Genomic DNA, 25578 nt, shown 5'->3' with positions numbered 1-25578 from the left:
TAAAAAAATGTTCCATCCTCATAGTGTTCCAGCCCATTAGAGTGATGATAGAACAACTAGAAACTGCTTGTCAGGACTCTTTTAGTTTTGCTTACAGAATGCTTCTCCTCTTAAAAGAATGTTTTTTTTTCACCATTCTGGGTCCTTACCTCTATTTCAGCACAACCAGCAGCCTGAATCCAGGCTTTAATAAAATCATTTTGTGTCTAAACACCTCATGCAGTGGGCCAGATGCTGTAGCTGCTCAGGGGGAGAATCTCAGGCAAGAATCACTCAATCTTACCTGATAGCATAAAGTCGCTAGTTTCAATTATTTTTTTCACCCACTCCTGGCTGGCTTCTCATTTTATATCCTTCGTAAACAAGAGGTCATCCAGAACCCTGCTGCCGGTGGTTCTAACTCACACCATGTTTTGTTCACCCATGAACCCTGTCTCACTGACCTGCACTGAGTCCCAGTTAAGTAATGCCTTGATTTTAGAATTCTAATTCTTGCTTTCAAATCTCTCCACAGCCTCACCCCTCTCTATCTGTCTAATCATCTCCAGTCCTATAGCCCTCCGATGACATTAATAGTGGGAGACGACGATCAGAATCAGTTTGGGGAGAGATAATAGCAAAGATAAGGAGTCACTTGTAGGAGTAGTTTATAGGTCCCCTAACAGGGCCTTGGTGAGACCACATCTGGGGTACTGTGAACAGTTTTGGTCTTCTTACCTAAGAAATGCTATAAATGCATTAGAAGCAGTTAAGAGAAGATTCAGTCAACTGGTTTCTGAGATGAAGGGGTTATGTTATGAGGAAAGGTTGAGCTGGTTGGGAATATACCCATGGGAGTTTAGAAGAATGAGAGGCAATCTTATTGAATCATATAAGATCCTCAGGGGACTGGACAGGGTGGATGCTAAGAGGATGTTTCCCCTTGTGGGGGAGTCCAGAACTAATGGACACAGTTTAAAAACTAAGGGTCTCCCTTTTAAGACTGAGATAAGGAGAAATTTTTTCTCTCAAAGGGTCGTTAATCTTTGAAAACCTCTTCCCCAGGAAGAAATGGAGGCTGGGTCATTCAATATATTCAAGGCTGAGTTAGATTTTTCATTGACAAGGAAGTCAAGGTTACGGGGAGCAGACGAGAAAGTGGAGTTGAGGCCACAATCAGATCAGCCATGATCGTATTGAATGGCGGAGCAAGCTCAAGGAGCCAATTGGCCTACTCCTGCTCCTAATTCTTATGTTCTTGGCTCTTGAGATATCGACACTCTTTTCTATTCTAGCTTCTTGAGAATCCTTGATTTTAATTGCTCCACCATTGCCAGCTGTGCCTTCAGTTGACAGGCCCTAAGTTTGGGAATGCCCTCCTTAAACCTCTCCACCTTTCTTTCTTTATTTAAGACACTCCTTGGAATCTACCTCTTTGACCAAGCTTTTGGTCATCTGCCCTAATATCTCCTTAGGTTGACAGAAGGTGCTGAACAATCTGACAGTACATATGTTAATTGCGTGTGCCTCGGGGTCCCTAGTAATACGTTACTAAGTCTACAGGCTGAATTTTGACCCCCGTTGGGTGGGTTGTGTGGGGTCGGGCAGGAGTGAGCGCAAACCCAATCAGTACCCTCAATTGGGTGCGTGCCAGCATTTTATGTGGGTGGGCCAATTAAGGCCCGCCCAGTGTGACACTCACCCGGAAGCGCTGAGCGCTCCCTGTGTGGGCGGCGGCGGGGGTGGATTCCCTGAGTCGGGAGTGCGCTAAATTTGTTTAAGTTTAAAATTTCTAAATAAAGCATTTGAAAACTTTTAAAACATGTCCCCTCATGTGACACTGAATTTTTAAACACTTCATGAACCCTCATCCTGCCCGTGGATGAGGTTCCATGAAAAATGGCAAGGCCGCCTGGACTTTTCGCCTGCCTGCCAACCTTAAGGTTGGATCGGCAGCTCATTTAATTGTTTAAATTAGTTTTTAACAAGCCTTTGACAGTTTGGCGCGCCCACTGAACTGAAAATCTAAATGACGTGCGGTGATGTCAGGACGCCTGCCCGACGTCACCACATGTCATTTTACGCGTCAGCAAAAGGGCCCTGCCCACCGCTCGCCGACCAGAGATTTCAGCCCTATGACAAGGAGTGCTGAATTTCCTGACAGGACACGTCCTTTGCGTCTCTTACAGTATCTGACCATGTCCCTAGCAGCATGTGTCCGAATCCCTGGCAGACATACCCAGCCCCTGGCAAATTGTGCATAATTCTCCAATGACAGGTGTCTGAGTCCCTGTCTTATGCGTCTTGACTCCTTGATCGCACAGTAAGGTACAAAAGGCTGGGCTCCGTGATCACTGGTGTCTGTCCCCTTAATATTCAAATATCGGAATTAAGAGTGAGAGAGAATTTGAATTCTAAACCTCCTGAATTGAAAATTTAATGAAATCTTTCTCATTGCTGATCTTAGTGATGCTTTGTGAAAACCAGCATTGTAGGAACAGCAGGCTAGAGAAGAGAATGGATGAGAATGTTGGAAATAGCTATACTCTAGTTCACTTTCTCATTCATGCACTGAAATAATCCTCAATAGAACTTCATTCCAGCAGCATCTTGGCTGACTTAATGTTAACTCTGCCTGTTAATTGGTTCATTGCCCTGGTCATATCACCCTACACCACTCAGCATTAACTAGAGCCTTGAATGCTAAATGGGGTCTGACAGCGAGACTCATAAATTATGAAAATCAACTGCTATAATTAACTGCAAATCAAACATCAGCTGTCACAGATTTGCAATGCAGGAATACCTGAACTGATTGCTTGGGAAACCTAATGAAGTGAAACAAATAGAAAACAGCCAAATATCAGTCTCCAGTGCAATGTCACGCTTTCGAACAGTGACACTGCCCAGCTCAGAAGAGACTTTTAACTTGAATTTTATTTTTCCTTTGTATTTGCTGCAGTTCTGCAACAGTTGTTATGGTAAATTGCTGCAGTTTCTGGGTTATTTTACTAACCCTTTAAGGACCGAAAAATCTTAACATCAAAAAGAAATTTCTCTTTAATTCTCTCCCACCTCTTCTGTCCTCAATTGCGGATTCCTGATTTGCATTGCTGCACTATTTGTGACCATGCCTGAGCCCTGAATTCCAGAATTCCCTCCCTATGCCTTTCTTCCTTGCTACCTCCCTTCCTTACTTTAAGATGCTTCGTCACTTTTGGTCCATTGTCCTAATATCCCCTTATTTGGCTTGGTGTCAAATTTTATCTGATGATGATCCTTTCCCTTTCCCCAGCTAACACTGTTAGTTTAGCAATATAAATACAAGTTTTTGTTGTATGCTTTTTGACCACCACCCCCCTTGCTTGGGGTATACTATCTGTCGTTGGTGATTCTCTGGGTAGCTCACCGACATGTCGTCGCTATTCAAATCCGGGGGCAGAATTTTCCCCCGTCGGGGGGGGGAGGTTCAAGAGCAGGCGTGTGGAGGCCGCCTCTGATTGGCGTCCCTGATTGGGGGCGCGCCGCCATTTTACGTGGGCGGGCCAATTAAGGCCCGCCCAGCGTGGCGTCCGCAAGGAAGCGCTGTGCGTTCTCTGTGCGGGTGGGGGGGGGGATTCCCTCAACAGAGATTGCACTTTTTTGCGCATGCGCATGAAAGAGCGCACTCATCTCCCTGAGGCTAAGTGCTGCCTCAGGGAGATCGGCCACACAGTAAAAAATTTTAAAACCAGAGAGAAAAAAAAATTCCCTGACATGTCCCCTCATGTGACACTGTCACATGAGTTGGGACATGTCCATCACTTTCAGTTTCACTTTTATTAAAAATTTATAAACATACATGATATCTCATCCCGCCCGTGGATGAGGTTTCATGCTTTTTCCAATGCCCGCCAGGGCTCCCAGCCTACCCGCCAACCTTAAGGTTGAGTGGGCAGGTCCACTAATTACATTAACTACTTTGTCAATGGCCTCAATAGGCCATTAACAGGTCGGCGGGGGCACAGCTGATTCGGCTGAGCCCCCGCCCACCTGAACATTTAAATGGGGCGGGGTGACGTCGGGAGCTCCGCCCAACGTCATCCCACCTCATTTTACGCGTCAGTGGGCCCCACCCCCTGCTCGCCGACCGGGAAATTTTGGCCCGAGTCTCCAAAGTGAGCAGGCTAATTCACCACACACACGTCAAAGTTAAATGCAGTTCTGTCACCATCAAACATCGTAAAATGGAAACTTATAGCACAACACACTTGACAGTGCTCAAGAGCAGCACCTGTAGCTGAGTTTCCTTTCCCTTTGATGGTCAAGGGAGCTTGCTATGTGCAAATTGGCTGCCACATTCCTGACATTACCGCAGTGAATACATTTCATGGGTTATGAAATGCTTTAGGATGCCCTGAAACATGCAAGCTCTTCCTTTTGTTCCCTATTCTAGGTGCACTAAGGTTAATCGTAAACCACACCACTCCCTGACCCCAGCCCCAACTGCAGTTCCAACTGAGATCAGCTAACTCAGCATAGGCTGGTAACTGAAGCTACGTGAAACATTTTCTTAACTTGTGAAATAGGCACATACTCACATCAGTAGAAATCGATTTTCTGAAAACTGTTAAAAGAAAGATACGCAGTAAGGTCTCAGGGCTGATTCCTGCTCTCTGCTGAGTTTAATCCAGGGCAGCCCCCAGGGTGATGCAATTAGCCTCGGTCCCTGTGGGCTGCAGAGAGAAAAATCTCTTGATCGCGATTTTGTGATCCCCTGAGTAGACATGTGATTAGAAGCTGTAGACTATTGTGCACTCTCGTTCCTTGGTGGTAGGGTGGTGGGTGCAAGTTTTTTTATATTCATTCACAGGATGTGGGCTTCAAGTGCCTGCAGTCCCACTCCAGGCACTTGAACACAAAATCTAGCTGATTCTCCAGTGCAGTACTGAGAGAGTGCTGCAATATTAGAGATGCTGTCTTTCGGATGAGGTGTTAAACCCTTTCAGGTGAATGTAAAAGAACTATTTCAAAGAGAAGGGGAGTGCTCCCTGGTGTCCTGGTTAATATTTATCTCTCAACTAACATCACTAAAATAGATTATTAGGTCATTTATCTCATTGCTGTTTGTGAAATCTTGCTGTGTGCAAATTGGCTGTCACATTTCCTACACTGCAACAGTGACGACACTTCAATAAGTGCTTCATTGGCTGTAAAGTGTTTTGTGGTGCCCTGATGTCACGAAAGGCACTATATAAATGCAAGTAATTTTCTTTCTTAAACGTCAGCCATCAGATAAGGACCAGATTCATTTCATCTGTGATGCCCTCTGTGGTGGAAGAGTCTACTGACTATGGGCTCACAAATGCAGAAATGACTCTTCAGCAAGATGCGTCCAGCAGCTGTGGAAGATTCAGCTTGAGAAGTGGATGAAATCGGGGAAGAGAACACTGACCAAAACAATAATTGCAAATAACAATAACTTGTATTTGTATAGAGCCTTTAACGTAATAAAATGTCCTGAGGTTGGAGCACAAGAATGCAGTAAAGCATAATTTGATATTGAATCGCATAAGGAGATATTAGTCAAAGACACAGGTTTAAGGGAGCATCTTAAAGGAGGACAGCAAGGTTGATAGGCGCAGGGAGGGAATTCCAGAGCTTTGGGCCCAGGCAGCTAAGGTACGGCCACCAACCGTGGTGTGATTAAAATTGGGGAGCACAAACTTAGAGGAACACAGATATCTCAAAAGATTATAGGGCTGGAGAAGATTACAGAGACGGGCAGGGGCGAGACCATGGGGAGATTTGGAAACAAGGATGAGAATTTTGAAATTGTAACTTAACCAGGAGCCAGGGTGGATCAGAGAACACAGGGGCTATGGATGAACAGTACTTGGCACAAATAAAGACACGGGCAGCAGAGTTTTGGACAGCCTCAAATTTACAGAGGGTAGAATGTGAGGGCCTGAGCAGGCGTGTGTTGGAATAGACAAGTCTAGAGATGCCAAAGTCATGAATGAGGGCTTCACCAGCAGAAGAGCTGAGACAGGGGCAGAGTCAGGTGTTGTTACAGAGGTGGTAATGGGCAGTCCTAGTGATGGTGGGAATATGTGGTCAGAAACTCATCTTGACATTAAATATGACACCAGCACTGCAAATAGTCTACTTCAGCCTCAGACAGTTGCTCAAATGCTCAAGAGTTTGACATTTTTTGTTACAGGGACAGGGGTCCTGAGTTCCATACCATATCAGACATTCTACTTTGTTTCAGAGGGCGACAAACTATGGCACATTGCAATATTGCAAATGCTTGTACTGCACCAAATGAAGTATATGTCTAGACCGTAAACTAATGCCCAAGATGTGGCACTGTTGGGTCTGGTTTGAAGGACCTGGAGCAATGGAAAATCCACCAGCACCCTCTTCACCTGCTGGCTCCCTGGAACATACTTACAGACAGTCTTTGTTTTTGTTTTGATGCAAAAACAATGCTCAAAGGGTTAAGGGTCTGACAGCAAGTAGCACAAATTGCGTGCTCGGTTACACATTTGTAACATGGAATTGAAAAATCTTTAAAACCAGCGGTCAAATCAATGACAGCATTCAGCATTTATCCTTGTTAGAGCAGCTAGCTTTTCCACGTCCTGAAGCTTTGTGGAGTTGGGGAAGGGTGGCTTGCGGGGGCAACACAGTTCACAGAATCACTCCAGAGGCCGTGCAAAACATCTCGAGGAAATACATCTGATCCCCATGACTCCAAGGAAAATAATCTACCTTGTAAGGACGTGTAGGCCCCCCCTCCTCACCAAACTGTCCAGTGCAGCTGGAGCCAACTCCAACCTTGGGGCAGCACTATTATAAAGATCTGGTGCCCCACATAATCAGGAAACAGCATCAGCTTTGCTTTTGAATCAAACGAGCTTGTGCCTGCTGATTTGTAAGCTCAACACAAGGAATCCCTGGGCCCCTCCAGCTTTGACCGATTGCCATGGAAACTCCATCCCGGGCACGATGGGACCCACTGCCTCCTGATCCTCAACCATGTCTGTGACATCCCAATACGAAGAAATCGCAATCTCATAATCCTCCTGCGCAATTGCCCTCCCACCACCAACACGGGTTCACACGGGTCCCTGGCTGTGGCTTCCTGCTAGCAAATTCCAGCTCCTACTCAAACCCCTTGGCCAGTTAGCAGATCTGGCTGGGCACAGGGGAGCTCCAGGAACTCTTATGTAAACAAGGACCGGCCATTAAGGCCGGGGGAATTGTCACACCTCCAGAATCTTCAGGTGCTCCTGCTGCACTGGGGCATCATTCACCAATCTCGTCGACGCACTCCCCCAGCCTTAAAAATCGGGCCAGTGCCTCCACTATAAGTGGTTCACCACCAATTTGGATGTAGTGCCATTAACATAGTAAAAAATCCCAAGTTGCTTCACGGGAGAGATTAAAATGGGGGATGGTCAAGAGAGGTGGTGGTGAGGTAGAGCTGGGTGTCATCAGCATACATGGGGAACCTGACATCACGCTTTCTAATGATGCCGCCAAAGGGCAGCACGCAGATGAGAAATAGGTGGGGGAGGCCAAGGATAGATCCTTGCGGGACACCAGAGGTAACTGTGCAGGAACAGGAAGAGAAGGTGATTAGATAGAAAAGAGTGGAACCAGGCAAGTGCAGTCCACCCAGCTGGATGACAGTGGAGAAGCATTGGGAGAAGATGGTGTCATCAACCATGCCAAAGGCTACAGGCGGGTTGAGAAGGATGAGGAGGGATAGTTTATCTTTGTTACCCTCACATAGGATGTCAGTGTGACTTTGATGAGAGCTGCTTCCACACTGTGGCAGGACGGAAATCTGACTGAGGGGATTCAAGAGTGACCAAAGACTGCTGCTGCTTGCAGATTAGGTTCCCATCCAGCCCCAGCCCTTCAATTACCTTTTTGTATCCCTGTACCAATGGGCTTTTCTCACGGAAGTTTATTTAAAAGCTTGTTTTTCAGAACAATCACTGTGCACATTCCAGGGTGTCTGTAAATGAGCTGGAAGTTAAGCCTAAGGTGTGAATCCTGGGCTGCTTCAGAGGATTTATAAGTATAGCCCGGGACACACAGGAGTTGCTCCCTTAATGATTATTTTGTTTTCTGACAGGGACTGAAAACAGTGTTCTCATAAAAGCAAAATACTGCGGATGCTGGAAGTCTGAAACAAAAACAAAACTTGTCAGAAAAACCCAGCAGGTCTGACAGCATCCGTGGAGAAAGACAGAGCCAACGTTTCGAGTCCGTATGACTCTTCTTCAGGACTAAAGAGAAGTAAAAATGTGGTGAAATTTATACTGTTTAAGGGGGGGTGGGACAGGTGAAGCTGGATAGAAGGCCAGTGATAGGTGGAGGCAAAGGAGAGATTGCAAAAGATGTCATAAACAAAAGGTCGAAGGGGTGTTGATGGTGGTGATACTGGCTAAAGGAGGTGCTAATGGTGACATTAAGAGTAGAAAGCAGAATGAGTGAGTGACAGATGGCCCTGGTGGGGGTGGAGGGAGGGGACGGTGTGGGGAAAAAGATCAAAATAGGCTAAAAGGTGGGGATAAAACAAATGTAAATACATTTTAAAAATAATAATAGAAATAGGTGGGAAAAAATGTATATATAAAAATTTAAAAATAAATATTTGAAAAAAGGGGATCAAAAAGGGGTGAGGATGGAGGAGCGAGTTCATGATCTGAAGTTGTTGAACTCAATGTTAAGTCTGGAAGGCTGTGAAATTTCTAATCGGAAGATGAGGTGCTGTTCCTCCAGTTTGCATTGAGCTTCACTGGAACATTGCAGCAGGCCAAGGATTTACATGTGGGCATGAGAGCAGGGTGGAGTGTTGAAATGGCAAGCGACAGGGAGGTCTGGGTCATGCTTGCGGACAGACTGAAGGTGTTCCGCAAAGCGGTCACCCAGTCTGCGTTTGTTCTCTCCAATGTAGAGGAAACCGTATTGGGAGCAGCGAATGCAGTAGACTAAGTTGAGGGAAGTGCAAGTGAAATGCTGCTTCACTTGAAAGGAGTGTTTGGGCCCTTGGACGGTGAGGAGAGGGGAAGTAAAGGGACAGGTGTTGCACCTTCTGCGATTGCATGAGAAGGTGCCGTGGGAGGGGGTTGAGGTGTTGGGGGTGATGGAGGAGTGGACCAGGGCGATCCGGAGGGAACAGTCCCTATGGAATGGTGACCGGGGGGGTGAAGGGAAGATATGTTTGGTGGTGGCAATCATTCTGGAGTTGGTGGAAATGGCAGAGAATGATCCTTTGCCTCCACCCATCACTGGTCTTCTATCCAGCTTCACCTGTCCCATCCCCCTTAAACAGTATATATTTCACCACATTTCTACTTCTCTTTAGTTCTGAAGAAGAGTCATACGGACTCGAAATGTTGGCTCTGTCTTTCTCCACGGATGCTGTCAGATCTGCTGGGTTTTTCCGGCAATTTTTGTTTTTGGTAAACAGTGTTGCTACCGTGAACCCTGACTCGTGGATTATTCAGCCACACGATATGGGTGTTGCTATGGCAACATTGCATTTATTGGCCAACTCGGCGGGAACGGGCGGGGGTGGTTCTGGCCCCATCGCGATTTCACACGGGCGGGCCAATTAAGGCCCACCCGGCGTCGCTCGCGAGCCGCAACATGAGCACTACCTGTGCGGGTGGGGGGAGGAGGGAGAGTCGGGTCCAGTGCTCTTTCGCCGCATATGCGTGAAAGAGCGCTTCAATCTCCCTGAGGAAGAGAGCTGCCCCAGGGAGGTTGAAGCGCTTTTTAAAGAAATTATTAAGATCATTAAAAATTGAATGAAACATGTCCCCCCATGTGACTCGTGGATGAGATTTCCTAAAAAAAAGTAAAGGCCGCTTGGCCTTTTTGCCTGCCCGCCAACCGTTAGTTTGGAGGGGCAGTGTAAATTTGGAGTCAATTAGCACGTTAGTGGCCTTAACAGGCCTTTCAATTATCGGCGGGCGTGCAGCCGACCCCAGCGGGCACCCGCTGAATGAAATATCGCGAGACAGCGCGATGACATCGGGACACACGCCCGACGGCATCTTACATCATTTTACGTTCCAGCGTGTTGGGCTCGCCCCCGCACGCCGAATGTAAAATTCTGCCTCATGAAAAAAATCCAGATTTACTTCAAAAACCATGCTGAAATACAATCAACCGTTGCCGGACATGAGATTCCTGAACACGCAGCTCAAAATGCAGACAGGAGCTGATGGGCTCAGTGGTTCAGGTGTCCGACTGTCTTGCTGGTAGTTAACTATCAAAGCAAAAGTACTTGAAGTTAGATAGTGCTGTCCAAGACCCCTCACATTGCATGTTGAAGTTGGTTCTCATTGATGTTACCTCTTGGTACAGTATGGGTGTAAGTGGGAAGTAGCCATTAGATTCCGATTCAGCGACAGCACTGTCACTGTCAGCCATGGTTCAGTGATGATTCTTTTGCCTCTGAGTGGGAAGGTTGTGATTTCAAGACCCACTCCAGAGACATGAGCATAATCCAGGTTCAGGCTTCATGAGGAAGCACTGACACTTCAGTGCAGTACCGAGGGAGCGCTGCACCATAAGAGCGGGGAGGAGGGAGAGTCTTTCAGATGAGACTTTATGCTGAGGCCCCGCTTGCTCTGTAAAGTGGATGTAAAAGATCCCATGGCACCATTTCAAAGCAGAGCGGGGGAGTTCTCCCCCGTGCCTTGGCCAATATTTATCTTGTAAGCAACACCCAAAAGTTTATCTGGTCTTTATCGCATTGCTGTTTATGGAAGCTTGCTGTGCACAAATTAGCTGCTACTTTTCCTACATTATAACTGTGACTTACTTCAAGAAGTATTTTATTGGTTGTAAAGTGCTTTGGCATGCCCTGTGGTTGTGAAAGACACTTTATAAAATGCAATCTTTTTCCTGCTCTTTCTTAATTACAAAGATCACCTCACCATCCTTAACTTGCTTCTGCATCCAATGCAGTGAACAGCCTTTGGCAGATGTTAGCTGAGAGTGGGAGGGCAGCATTAAGCTAATCTTTTCCTGGTCTTTTTACTTATTTAATAAAAATCAGACTTGATTGAATCCATAATGTGTTTTTGACTTGTTTTATATGGTTTAAGTATTTAAAGTCTTCAGAGACCGGAATTAGTAAACCGTCAGTTAATATTAGTGTGAAACTCTTTAGTTTCAAGGGATTTAAATTTTATGGCTTCAGGAACACTGACATGCTAATTGCATTTTAATTCTCTTGTCTTCAAGTTGAAAGGTGCATTATTAATGGCTGACATTTAATTTCACTGGAATTTCATCTTAATGTGTTTCTCCGCACACCCCTACCCCACCAACACCATTATTTCCCCTCCTCATTAGGAGGAAGGCAAATGGTATGTTGGCCTTTATTGTAAGAGGATTTTGAGTTTGGTGAGACCACACCTGGAGTTAAGTGCATTGTGTACAGTTTTGGCCTCCTTGCCTAAGGAAGGATATACTTGCCATAGAGGGAGTGCAACGAAGGTTCACCAGACTAATTCCTGGGACAGCCGGCATATCCTATGGGGAGAGACTGAGAAGACTGGGCTTCTATTCATGGGAGTTTAGAAGATTGAGAGGTGATCTCACTGAAGCATTAAAAATTCTTAAAGGGTCCAAGGATGCTTCCCGAGGCTGGGAGGATCTAGAACCAGGGGACACAGCCTCAGAGTAAGGTGTAGGCTACTTAGAACTGAGATGAGGAGTAATTTCTTCACTCAGAGAGTGAATTATCTTTGGGGTTCTTTGGAATTCTCTACCCCAGGGGGCTGTGGAGGCTCAGTCATTGAGTATATTCAAATCGATAGATTTCTAAATATTAAAGATATCCAGGGATATGAGGACAATGAGGGAAAATGGTGTTGAGGGAGAAGATCAGCCATGATCTAGCTGAAATGCAGAACAGGCTCAAGGGGCCAAATGGCCTATTCATGCTCCTATTTCCTGTGTTCCTATGTTCTTATGGAATCTCCTCTTTAAGCTTAAAGCAGAGTATGACCTAGAATTTGGATGAGAAATTAGCTGAAGAGTGGGAAGCATCAGACACTTGTTATGCTGCTTTAATACTGCTTGAGCCCCGCACTATTGACACGGGCTTCGAAAGTCCAGTCGGGACTTGCTAAAACTCTCCAATAGGAAGGCCTATTTTGAAATCTCTGGCGTGGCTTGTTCCTCAGTTGGCATCTAGAAGGTACACAAGGCCAGTGCGTCTTTTAATATTTCCTCCATCTCTCCCTGTAAGAGGCAGAGGTAGAGTGTTCATCCCGCTGATTATATGGCTGAGAAAGCCAACAATATAAACAAATAGGAGTTTGATTACAATGAGTGGCACCAATTAAAGGAGCTGACATTGGCACAGCTGCAATGGGCTGAATGATCTCCTTCAATGGTTCTAGCAGCTCGAAAACTTGTGTGAAAGTCTAGGTAGAGAGCGTCTTTGCAGCGCACCCCCCTGTCTAGCTTGTGGAACAGGCAGTTTACACAGTACTTCTATTAAAGAGGAACCACAATCCTGCTGACTTTCTTCTTGGCCTATGTTTCAATGTGAGCTTTCAGTTTCTACAGAGTGCCCCTGAGTGTGCAGCTGGTAAGAGCAGCCTTTCAGGTGGATCCCTACAGGTAAAGGAGACCCGATGCTATATCAGACAGCTTATCGTTGCTGAAAAAAACAACCCAAGTCTTAATTCTGAACCATTTCTCGGAAGCAGCATGCCAATGCTTGGATCACTTCACAACATCTTTAAAGAAATTGGTTTAAGGCCATTAGAAGTAGAAGTGGGAATGCTCGAGGGGGACAGTAGCATAGTGTTAAGGTCACTGACTTAGTATTCCACAGATGAGGGCTGAAACCTCTGGAGACATGAGTTCAAATCCTGTCGCAGCAGGTGGGGGACTTTAAATTCAGTTAATAGATTGGAAGTAAAATTATTATTAATAATGATCATTAAAACTACTGGATTGTTGTGAAACTCCAAACAGTTGACTGATGTCATTCGGAGGAGGGAGTCTGCCATGAGAAGGAAAACTGCTGGGAATACTCAGCAGGCCTCAGGAAGAAATCTGCCGCCCTTCCAAGTGGCTCCCGATTTACAACCATGTGGTTGGCTAGCCTCTCAAACATGGCGGCAAGTCACTCGGGCGTATCAAACTGCTACAGAAAAAAAAACATTGTGGGGGACCGACACCACATGGACCAGAGCGGTTCAAGAAGACGGCTCACCATCGCCTTCTAAAGGGCAAATAGGAATGGGCAATAAATGCTGGCCTTGCCAGCATTGCTCACATCCCAAGAACAAATAAAAGATATTATGATGGTGAGTTGTCATGAATGGCAAATAATTCAGCGAACATTACTAGGAGCTCCACTTTAAAGTTTATAGTGGGAATGAGCTGCAAATGTTCCCAGTTTCACAGGTCACATTTATTTTTATATTATTTCTCATTATATTTAGATATTAGTGGTGTAAAAGATCCCATGACACTATTTGTGAAAAGAACAGGGGAGTTCTTCCCAGTGTCCTGACCAATATTTATCCCTAAGATAAAAGTAAAATACTGTGGATGCTGGAGATCTGAAATAAAAACAGTAAGTGCTGGAAAAACTCTGCAGGTCTGGCAGCATATGTGGAGGGAGAAACAGAGTTAATGGGCAGGATTTTCCCCCTTTCGGGGGCGAAGTTGAATGGCGGGTGCGCACAGGCACACTTCCGATCGGGGGCGCCGTGCCATTTTACATGGGTGGGCCAATTAAGGCCCGCCCAGCACGACGTCCGCACGGAAGCGCTATGTGCTCCCTGTGCGGGCGGTGGGGGGGATTCCCAAAATCGAGAGTGCACTCTATTGCGCACGCCCATGAAAGAGCGCACTCATCTCCCTGAGGCTAAGTGCTGCCTCAGGGAGATCGGCTGTTCTGTGACAAATATTAAAAATAGGGGAAAAAAAAAAATTCCTGACATGTACCCTCATGTGACACTGTCACATGAGTTGGGACATGTCCATAATTTTTACAAAAACTTCAATAACATTTTTTAAAGCCCACATGAAACCTCATCCCACCCATGGATGAGGTTTCATGATTTTTCTAATTCCCGCCGGGGCTCCTGGCCTGCCCGCCAACCTTAACATTGGACGGGCAGGTCCTTTAATTAGCTAAATGGCTCTGTCAATGGCTGATTTTGCTGCGCCCCCGCCTACCAGAACATTTAAATGGGGCGCAATGACGTCGGGAGTTCCACCCAACATCACCGTGCATCATTTTACGCGTTGGTGAATGGGCCCCACCCCTCACTCGCCAACGGGAAAATCCTGCCCAAAGTTTTGAGTAGGAGTCCTACTTCTTTGGAACATGTGGTTCATCGGTTCCGACAAAGAGTCATATTAGACTTGTATGTCCTACATACCTAGCATCACACTGGCACTGAAACTCATACACCACATTACTCGTTTGTGTGATAGGAAGAACGTCTTTTTAAATTAATTTCAGTGCCATTGCGATGCTAGTTACATTGGGCATACGTCCCAAAGACTGGCAGATCATATAAAACAGCATGTCCCTTCCACTGTTCGCAACAGGCAAGGTACAGACTATACCCAACCAGCCCATGCTTTCAAAAACTTAAAACACAGTGTCCGACATTAGATGTGATTCCATGATTGGACACCATTTGTTAAATAATCCTCAGTGTGCTAAGAATTATGCTGACAACCAATTTAAGATTGTCAGTCAGGCTCACAGTGTGATGCATTTGCGTGTACTGGAAGCTACATATATATGAACACACAGGGCCCTGTTCTTTGCAGACAGAAAGAACGTGTACACACATTGTGCCTGTTTCAGGTAAACAAAATAAATGACAGCCATTCACTGGTTCATTCCCCAGGGCAATGTCTTGACCAATTAGAGTCATGCTGTCTGGTTTAAGTTTCAAACAATGCTTGGCAGTTAACTGTCAGTCACTATCCACTGGTACATTCTCCATGGCAACACTTCTACCAATCAGAGTCCACTTGCCAACCAATCAGCAATCTCTTCTCATACAGTATAAATTGGTTGTTTCCCCTGACATTGGTATTTTCTTACGAATTGTCCTGATGAGAGCTAGACAAAAAGCTTTGACAAAAGATATCTCTTTTTTTCAGCAATACTCAAGTTCTGTAGCACTGAACGACTTACGACAAAAGTACTTTGTTGATCATAACGCGCTTTGGGACCTCCTGAAGTCATGGAAGGTGCTATTTAAGCTGGTTTAAGGTTGTTAGAGGTAAAAGTGGAAATTCTCAAGGGGACTTCCTTTTTGAATAATAATATAAAACACAAATTTCCAGTGAAGGTGGGACCAGTACTGGTTGATCTGAGGTCGAATGGCATCACTGGCATTACTTCCATGTTGCAATAGGAAGATTACCACAGACATTGCATTTAATATAATGTGAGTTATTCTGCTGTGAATGACTATGAGAGTGAGCCAAGGTAATTTTCCCATCCCCTTTTCACTTTCTCTCCTCCTCTGCTGAAGACACAGCCACTTCCAGGGTAAGCTCCAAGCCTATTAGCAGCGATTTCATCTTTCAAGTATCCGTTCTTCATTTGTGTCAATGTTGGCAGACTACTTGATAATTGGGACATCACAGATAACCCAGATCCTAGTTTCAGTTGATTCTCGCGCACTCAACTTCCAGGGCACTTACCAAACCGTAAGCTTTCCCTATATCTCCAAAAATGGATTTTCTACAGAATTCCAATGCAGACACAATCAACAACAGAGCAAAATCCATCTTCCCCGTTGATAAAATGTGGAAAACATCATGATATTGAAATTTTTTTCTTTACAAATGCCCTATTGTTCAGACTCTTATTACTGTTACACATTGCTTCCAACCATTTTCCAGTTTGTCTTTAATTACTTTAACAGGTTTTTGACCTCCTCACACCACAGTGGACCAGATAAAACTCCAAAATGCCCCAAATGCAAGGGCTGTGAAAACCTGAATTCTGCACTTGTTTTTCTAATTTAAGGTTGAGATGAGGAGAAATTCCTTTGCTCAAAGGGTTGTGAATCTTTGAAATTCTGTATCCCAGGGGATTCTGCATGCGCCATCATCAAGCATATTCAAGAACAAGATAGACAAGTATTTGGTCTCTCAGGGAATCAAGGTATCTGGGGAGTGGGTGGCAAAGTGGAGTTGAAGTCCAAGATCAATCATGATGGTATTGAATGGCAGAGCAGGTTCAATGGGCATATGATCTACTATTTCTTATTTTCTTACATTCAGATGTGAACAAAGCCATTTGCAGAAAAGAATGATGGAGAGTGACGTAGTTGATTCTGAGACTAGGGTCCTGAATCTTAATAAAGGAAACCACGATGGTCTGAGGCACGAGTTGGCTATGATGGATTGGGAAACGTTACTTAAAGGGATGATGGTGGATAGGCAATGGCAAACATTCACAGAGTGCATGAGTGAACTGCAACAATTGTTTATTCCTGTCTGGCGCAAAAGTAAAACAGGAAAGGTGACAAAACCATGGCTTACAAGGGAAATTAGAGATAGTATTAGATGCAAGGAAGAGGCATACAAATTGGCCAGAAAAAGCAACAGGCCTGAGGATTGGGAACAGTTTAGAATTCAGCAAAGGAGGACCAAAGGATTGATTAAGAAGGAGAAAATAGAGTACGAGAATAAGCTTGCGGGGAACATAAAAACTGGCTGTAAAAGATTTGATAGGTAAGTGAAGAGAAAAAGATCGGTGAAGGCAAATGTAGGTCCCTTACAGTCAGAAACAGGGGAATTTGTAATGGGGAACAAAGGAATGGCTGACTAACTAAATAAATACTTTGGTTCTGTCTTCACAAGGAGGACACAAATAACATACCAGAAATGTTGGGGAACACAGGGTTTAGTGAGAGGGAGGAACTGAAAGAAATCAGTATTAGGAGGGAAATGGTGATGGGGAAATTGATGGGACTGAAGGCCGATAAATCCCCTGGGCCTGATAATCTACATCTCAGAGTACTTAGGGAAGTGGTCCTAGAAATAGTGGATGCATTGATGGTCATCTTCCAAGATTCTATAGACTCTGGAACAGTTCCTACAGATTGGCGGGTAGCTAATGTAACCCCACTATTTAAAAAGCGGGGGAGAGAGAAAACAGGGAATTATAGACCAGTCAGCCTGACATCAGTAGTGTGGAAAATTCTAGAGTCCATTATATAAGATTTAATAGCTGAGTATGTGGAAAACAGTGGCAGAATCGGACAGAGTTGGCATGGATTTATGAAAGGGAAATCATGCTTGACTAATCTACTGGAATTTTTCGAGGATGTAACTAGTAGAGTTGATGAGGGGGAGTCAGTGGGTGTGGTTTATTTGGACTTTCAGAAGGCTTTTAACAAAGTCCCACATAAGAGATGGCGTGTAAAATTAAAGCGCATGGGATTGGGGGTAGTGTATTGAGATGGATAGAAAACTGGTTGGCAGACAGAAAACAAAGAGTAAAAATAAACGGGTCTTTTTCTGAATGGCAGGCAGTGACTAGTGGGATACCGCAGGGATCGGTGCTGGGACCCCAGTTATTCACAATATATATTGATGATTTAGATGAGGGAACTAAATGTAATGTCTCCAGATTTGCAGATGACACAAAGCTGGGTGGGAGGGTGAGCTGTGAGGAGGATGCAGAGATGCTTCAGTGTGATTTGGACAAGCTGAGTGAGTGGACAAATGCATGGCAGATGCAGTATAATGTGGATAAATGTGAGGTTATCCACTTTGGTAGCAAAAACAGGAAGGCAGATTATTATCTGAATGGCTATAACTTGAGAGAGGGGAATGTGCAATGAGACCTGGGTGTCCTTGTACTCCAGTCGCTGAAGGTAAGCATGCAGGTGCAGTAGGCGGTAAAGAAGGCAAATGGTATGTTGGCCTTCATAGCCAGAATATTCGAGTACAGGAACAGGGATGTCTAGCTGCAATTGTACAAGGCCTTGGTGAGATCACACTTGGAATATTGTGTGTAGTTTGGTCTCCTTATCTGAGGAAGGATGTACTTGCTATAGAGGGAGTGCAGCGAAGGTTTACCTGACTGATTCCTGGGATGGCGGGACTGACATATGAGGAGAGATTGAGTCAGTTAGGATTATATTCTCTGGAGTTCAGAGTTCTCATAGAAACTCATACAATTCTAACAGGACTAGACAGGGTAGATGCAGGAAGGATGTTCCCGATGGTGGGGGAGTCCAGAACCAGGGGTCACAGTCTGAGGATACGGGGTAGACCATTTAGGACTGAGATGAGGAGAAATTTCTTCACCCAGAGAGTGGTGAGCCTGTGGAATTTGTTACCACAGAAAGCAGTTGAGGCCAAAATATTGTATTTTTTCAAGAAGGGGTTAGATGTAGCTCTTGGGGCAAAAGGGATCAAAGGATATGGGGAGTAAGCGAGAGCAGGCTATTGAGTTGGATGATCAGCCATGATCATAATGAATGGCAGAGCAGGCTCAAAGGGCTGAATGGCCTACTCCTGCTCCTAATTTCTATGTTTTTAATTTACACAAGCACTTTCCCAATAAGATACAGTCTACTCTCATAGAAGGCTTAGAAATTTAGGCCATTGTTTTAGAATTGAAAATTGGATGAGGGGATTCTCTGATGGGGAAACTTCACAACATTTATGAATCACTGTGGTGCATTGTGCTGTACTTCACTCTGGGGAGTGCTCTCACCCCACACCTCAGTTTGCATCTGATCTCCTGTCTATTCTGGAATCTTTGGAATTACATGCCTTTTTACAGTTAACAGCTCCCCACTGATCTTATTGCAACTTCTGGACACCTATCATCTTTCTCCAACACCTGGATTCCCATTCCCTTTCTCACACTTCCGGTGCGTAACAGTCAGTTTGCATTAGAACCATATTTCTCACTTTCTGGGAAGTTGCTGTGACAAGGCTTTTTTAATATGTAGTTCATAAATTGTGAGGAGCACCTTATAATCATGTTGCTTGGCAGATATGGCATAAAGTGACCCATCATCCCCGTAAGAAGAAAGTACATCAATGGGATACATTACTTCTTTTGTTTTTGGTAGGTGGGTGGCACTTGCTAGCTGGTATTATTGCCTATCCTATTGGCCTGAGAGCATGAATAGTCAACCATACAGTATGGGCTTGGAGTCACATGTAGGCTGACCAGGTAGGCCAGACCAAGTAGCAGCAGCAGCATGATTGCTCCTTTGAAGGATGCTAGTGAACCTGCTGGCTTTTTATGCAGCTTTCATGGCCTTTATTCTGCTGCAAGGTGACAAACTAACAGTTTGATTCATCATAATTGTCAAAATTGCCATGGAGAGAGTTAAATTCATGACTTTGGGTTGCTAGGCCACGAATATAGCCATGAAGTTACCAAAACACACAGATATAAATGGTTATGCAATATAAAATGAAGTTATCTTTTTACCTGGCCTTGTGTACTCATCAGCCTCCCTGTGTACCAAATCTTTGACCCTGTTTCCATACAAGAGTCTTGTATCGTGATCATAGGCTTTTAGAGTTTCGCTGGAGCTATAGGATTTCTGAGTGGGCACTCGACACTCGTCGTTGTCTACCGACGAGCTTGTGTAGCGTCGCTCTTTATCACGCCTGTTTTTCGTCAGGGAGCAGTAAGGCCTACGTTCTTTCACATCCATACTTCAGGCATTATGTGTCCAACCTTCCACTGTCTCGTTTTAATCTCCTCTCGATGCTCAGTTCAGCTCAGCAAGACCTGCACAAGACAAAACAAAAAGTGGTCAAACAGAGCATGTCCGTCATGCCCACTGTTTGGCTTTTGCCATCACTCACTTTCTCACGACTCTTTTTCTATGCTACTGCGAGCCTACATCTTTTCCAGCAGAGAAATGAAGCAGGCATTTTCTCACAAGTTGACTCATTGAAATACAAAAACCATGGATCTATTTTACTTCACATTTGAATTTCCCCCATGACCTGCAGCATCACCTGCAAAGCACAGATTAACTAATTGTTTCTGCTCTCTTCTTCATTTTCACATTTGTAGTGCCTGAGCAAAGCATTGGAACAAAGGAACGGGCAGGCAGGTAAAAAGATTCACAAACGAGAGAGAACGCCTCCATTGGAAAGTTGTCGGGAGAAGGGAAAGATGGGCTTCAGCTCTCTGTGTTGACTTGGCTCCAAGTGAGCAGGTTAAGTACCGTTTCCATGACAGCAATTGTCAAATTAATTTTGGGTTCACAGCTGTCATTCAGAAGAAGCACATGCCCACACCAGTAGCAAATTAAAAGTGTTCATTTTCTTGTCACCATAATATCTATATATCTCAGAGATTGTAAGTGGTTTTCTGAATTGTGGGGCAGTCTAGGGATTTGATTAGCAAAGCCCAGTATCAATGTAAAGTTGATGAATTCATTTAACTGAAATTAGCTACTCTCTCATTCAGACTCCAGGTGTCCCACACTTGGATCTCTTGCATCGCATCTTCTCGCATACTAGGGGGAATTCAACCATTATTGAAGTCTATAATTGGGTGTAGTGCTGGTGTCATTGATGACTGATAATGCACTTAGCTGGATGGTTACCCTATGCAAGATGTTAAAAGACAAATTGCGTTTGGAAACTGCTTGAACAAGCTTGCCAATAAAGCAAACTGATGTCACCCATTTAATATTTCCATGAAAATCTGGGTCGACATTTTTGTCAGAGCTCCAGAGATCATGCCCTTGATGTTGGCATGTGCTATTGTTGGCGACAAAGCAGTTGTCTGACCTAATGTAAAATGACCCTGGATAAACCATCTGAAATGAATCCTAGAGGGTCAATATTAACAGGTTTCACATCCACTGATCTCTGCTTAGTTGAACACCTGATGAATAACTGCATGCTTTCATTAACTAAGTGAAAATTGAAAATTTGAACAATGTTTTATCTACCTTGATCGTACTGTCTTCCATCTATTTGTTTTCTTTGGCCGAATTACATAGTCATTTTCTATATAAATCATGACTTTATATCTGTCCAACTGATGTATATTTGGGTCGCGAAAAATGATGAAGCTTCACGTTTGGAATCAATGACTAGTAATAGAAGAGGAGGCAGTTCAGGCTAGAAAATTGGTTGAAAAAATTGCTGACAGTAGTCATGAATGGAGGATAATGTAGGGATAATTATTTTATCATTTTAGATACTTGGGCCAATGGCTGGCAGATGTAGTTAAATATTATTAATTGTGAAATAATTAGTATGGAAGTGAAGAACTAGACCTGGAGACAACATGTATTATTCCCTAATATGTATTAGTATAGGCCTTAAACTGAGAGTCAGAACAGCATTCTATTTGGCACGTTGCCTGTGAATTCAGTAACGCCAATCTAATTTTTAAGCTTAATTTTCATCTGGTGGGTAGAATAAGATTTTCCAGTGGAAATCCCAAAGGAAAGAATTCTGATTGCAAGAATCCTTTGAATATTGCCTCTTCCAATGCTATCCACCAGATTTGAATGAGATAAAGAAAGAGGTGGGAGGAGAGAGTGAGAGAGAGTGTATGTGTGTGTGTGAGAGAGAGAGAGAGAGCGAGAGAGAGAGAGAAAGGAGAAAGAGAGAAAAAAGAAAGATGAAAAGAATGAAAAGAAAGCTTGGCAGCTGCTAGGAAAATTGTGATTCTGGAACAATGCTCTGCAATAACTGGTAGGCCACAGGGCAGTGACAGTGCAATGTGTGGACAGGAAATGAATAGAATCCCACAAAGCAAGACATGTTTTAAACAAGTTCATTGCTAACATTTCATTTTTCTTGGAGACTTAATTACAACCAACACTTGGCATCTTTGAGAATTAATTATCGCTGTGATGAAGCCTTCAAGACAGACAAAACATTGATCATAAAATTCACTAAAAATGCATTGGAAACAGCATACTGAATCCAATATCTATGAAAGAAGTTGATTCACCATTGACTTAAATCTGCATCTAATGGCACTTACAAGTGAGCAGCCTACATTTCTCCTGGTAGCAGACTGATCATATACTCTTGAGTACTAAACTAAGAAAACAGCCTGTGGAGGGAAGTATCAAAGAATGAAAGATGGGAGGATGTCAACACAAACTACTCTCAGAGAGGTCTGAAAACAGATTGTCTCCTGCGTTTCCTGCCAAGGAATGTAATTTGATGATGGATTAGAATACAGATTGATTAGGACAAAGCTGAAAGAAAAGCCCAGTACATCCTGTTCCCCTCCTTCCCGGAAGCACATTAAGGTTCCCCTTGCCCGCATCTTCCAGCCCACCAGCCTCCTTATTCAATAGACCATCCTCCACCATTTCCATTATCTCCAGTGTGATGCCACCACCAAACACAACGTCTGCTCCACTCCTATTTTGTATTCTGAAGGGACAGTTCTGTGATGCCTAGGTCCATTCCTCAATCACCACCAACACCCACTCCCTTTCCTATTACAACTCTCTATGCAAGCAGAGGAGATGTAAATTTTACCTCCTCCCTTCTCGCCGTTCAACGCCCCAAACATTGCTTCGTGAAAATACGATTTACTTCTACTTCTTTCAATTTCATATACTCGGTCTGCTGCTCACAATATGGTCTCCTCCATTTTGGGGAGGCCAAATGCAGACTGGGTGGTCGCTTTGTGGAACACCTTCATTCAGTTAACAAACATGATACCTGAGCTTCCAGTCACCTGCCAATTTAATTCTCCACCTTGCTCCCACTCTAACCTTTCTGCTATTGGCTGCTACAGTGTTATTTTTTCTTTATTCTTTCATGGGATTTGGGTGTCGCTGGCAAAGCCAGCATTTGTTGCCCATCCCTAATTGCTCTTGAACTGAGTGGCTTGGGGCTAGGCCATTTCAGAGGGCAGTTAAGAGTCAACCACATTGCTGTGGCTGTGGACTCACATGTAGGCCAGATCAGCTAAGGACAGCAGATTTCCTTCCCGAAAGGACAGGGAGAAAACTCTCCGCTGGTTGGAGTCATACCTAGCACAAAGGAAGATGGTGGTGGTTGTCAGAGGTCTGTCATCTCAACTCCAGGACATCACTGCAGGAGTTCCTCAGGGTAGTGTCCTCGGCCCAACCATCTTCAGCTGCTTCATCGATGACCTTCCTTCCATCATAAGGTCAGAAGTGGGGATGTTCGCTGATGATTGCATAACGTTCAGCACCATTCGTGACTCCTCAGATACTGAAGCAGTCCATGTCCAAATGCAGCAAGACCTGGACAATATCCAGGTTTGCACTGACAAGTGGCAAGTAACATTCGCACCACACAAGTGTCAGGCAATGACCATCTCCAACAAGAGAGAGTCAACCATCGCTCCTTGATGTTCAATGGCATTACCATCACTGAATCCCCCACTATCAACATACTGAGGGTTACCATTGACCAAAAACTGAGCTGCCCCTTGATGCTCACTGGCATAACCATTGCTGAATTCCTACCATCAACATCCTGGGGGTTACCATTGACCAGAAACTGAACTGGACCAGCCATATAAATACTGTGGCTATAAGAGCAGGTCAGAGGCTAGGAATCGTGCGACGAGTAACTCACCTCCTGACTCCCCAAAGCCTGTCCACCATCTACAAGGCACAAGCCAGGAGTGTGATGGAATACTGCCCACTTGCCTGGGTGAGTGCAGCTCCCACAACATTCAAGAAGCTTGACACCATCCAGGACGAAGCAGTCCATTTGATTAGTACCACATCCACAAATATTCACTGCCTCCACCGCCAATGCCCAGTAACAGCAGTGTGTACCGTTTACAAGATGCACTGCAGGAATTCACCAAGGCTCCTTTGACAGCACCTTCCAATCCCATGACCACTATCTAGAAGGACAAGGGCAGCAGATAGATGGGAACACCAACGCCTGGAAGTTCCCCTCCAAGTCACTCACCACCCTGTCTTGGAAATCTATCAACATTCCTTCACTGTCGCTGGGTCAAAATCCTGGAACTCCCTTCCTAACAGCACTGTGGGTGTACCTACACCACATGGACTGCAGCGGTTCAAGAAGGCAGCTCACCACCACCTTCTCAAGGCTAATTAGGGATGGGCAATAAATGCTGGCCCAGCCAACGAAGCCCACATCCAGTGAATGAATAAAAAAAACCCTCGATTTTAAAATTCTCATCCTTGCTTTTAAATGTTTCCACAGCCTTACCCATCCCTACATCTGTAGTGTCCTCCAGCCCACAACCCTTTGAGATAACTGCGTTCATCTAATTCTGAAAGTTTGAGCACCTCTGATTTTAATCGCTCCAACTGGGGCATGAGCTCTGGAATGCTCTCTCTAAACCTCTCTGCTTTTCTACCTCTCTTTCATCCTTTAAGTTGCTCCTTAAAACCTATCTCTTTGACCAAGTGTTTCATCATTTGCCCTTATATACCCTTATGTAGCTCGGTATCAAATTTTGTTTCATCGTTGTCCTGTAAAGGCACTATATGGACACAACTCATAGCTGCTGTTGCAACCCCCTCGAACAATTAACAACAAAGTTCCCACTAAATTGCTGGGGTGTGCGTAGTAATCGGCAACGTGCCGTGCAGGGAACATAGCGGCTGCACAAAAGCAGCATTCCCTTTAGGATGCTCGCATGCCCAGCCAGGTGTCAATCTTAAAGGGGCCGTGCCGTCCAACAAGCAGGCTGTATACAGCAAATAAAAGTTAGAGGGAAAGTTGCTCAGCCACCCTTCCTTGAAATGATAAGCCCATTGGAGCAGCAGCCTTTGACCGCACCCATTCACTGCCATTACCTGATTCCACTCTCACCCAGGCAAACAACTATTTGCCCCAGCTTCATCTCCAAGTAGACAAAGCTCTGTAATCTTTTCACATCTGAGCCTTTGATTATCCTCTGCCACTCCAAACATACTCCAGGTAAACATCTGGTGTTCAGCAATAATTACAGGAGTTTTAAACAGCAACAGCACCTTGTATTTATATAATGTCTGTAATGTAAAAAAATGTCCTGAGGTGCTTCAGAGGGGTCATGGAGGATGGGGTGAAGGAGGGGAAAACAAAATAAATAGGAATGCATAAAGGAGAGGCCAAAAACTTGATCAAAAAGTTGGGTTTTGAGACTATTTTTTAACGAGGAGAGAGAAATATGGAGGTGGAGTGCTTTCACCGCAGAGAGTTCCAGAGAGTGGGGCTTGAAGAGACGCAGAATCTGCCCTCACTGGAGTGGCAGAGGGAGGAAAGATGCAGAAAGGGGTGCAGGGAGATGGAGGAATGAAGCTTGGAAGTGGAGAGGACGCAGAGTGAAGCTGCAGAATTTGGACGATGTGTGCTCTGGAAGAAATTGAAGATTTAAATTTTCAAATGAACGTGTCAAAAAACTGGGAGCAATACAGAACAGGAGGGTGATAGGAGAGTTAGGCCAAGTGTGGGAGTGGACTCGAGTGGCTGCATATTCAATCAGTCAGGAGATTATGTCGGGTTGAGGCTAGGTGGCCATTTAAGAAGGCCTTGGAGAAATTGAGTCTAATGGTGCAGACAGTGTGGCTAAAATAAGGAAAAAGACAGGTCGTGGCTAATGCAATAATG

At 44.6% G+C, this 25578-nt stretch overlaps 1 protein-coding gene across 4 annotated transcripts in view; it reads right to left on the bottom strand.

Moving 5' to 3' along the window:
• The window catches only part of tenm3 (teneurin transmembrane protein 3), a 1130593-nt gene that overhangs the window by 542652 nt on the left and 562363 nt on the right, over positions 1-25578 (bottom strand). For all 4 annotated transcript variants that reach the window (XM_078561809.1, XM_078561821.1, XM_078561828.1 and 1 more), the window contains one exon: positions 19463-19768. In XM_078561809.1, coding sequence (XP_078417935.1) covers positions 19463-19691 — 229 coding nt within the window. In that variant the 5' untranslated portion in view covers positions 19692-19768. The remainder of the gene's footprint in view (positions 1-19462; positions 19769-25578) is intronic.

Source organism: Cetorhinus maximus, chromosome 2 (assembly GCF_964194155.1).
Source record: "Cetorhinus maximus chromosome 2, sCetMax3.hap1.1, whole genome shotgun sequence".
NCBI lineage: Eukaryota > Metazoa > Chordata > Chondrichthyes > Lamniformes > Cetorhinidae > Cetorhinus > Cetorhinus maximus.
The sequence above is the reverse complement of the archived record's forward strand: the minus strand, read 5'-3'. Positions and strand labels throughout refer to the sequence as shown.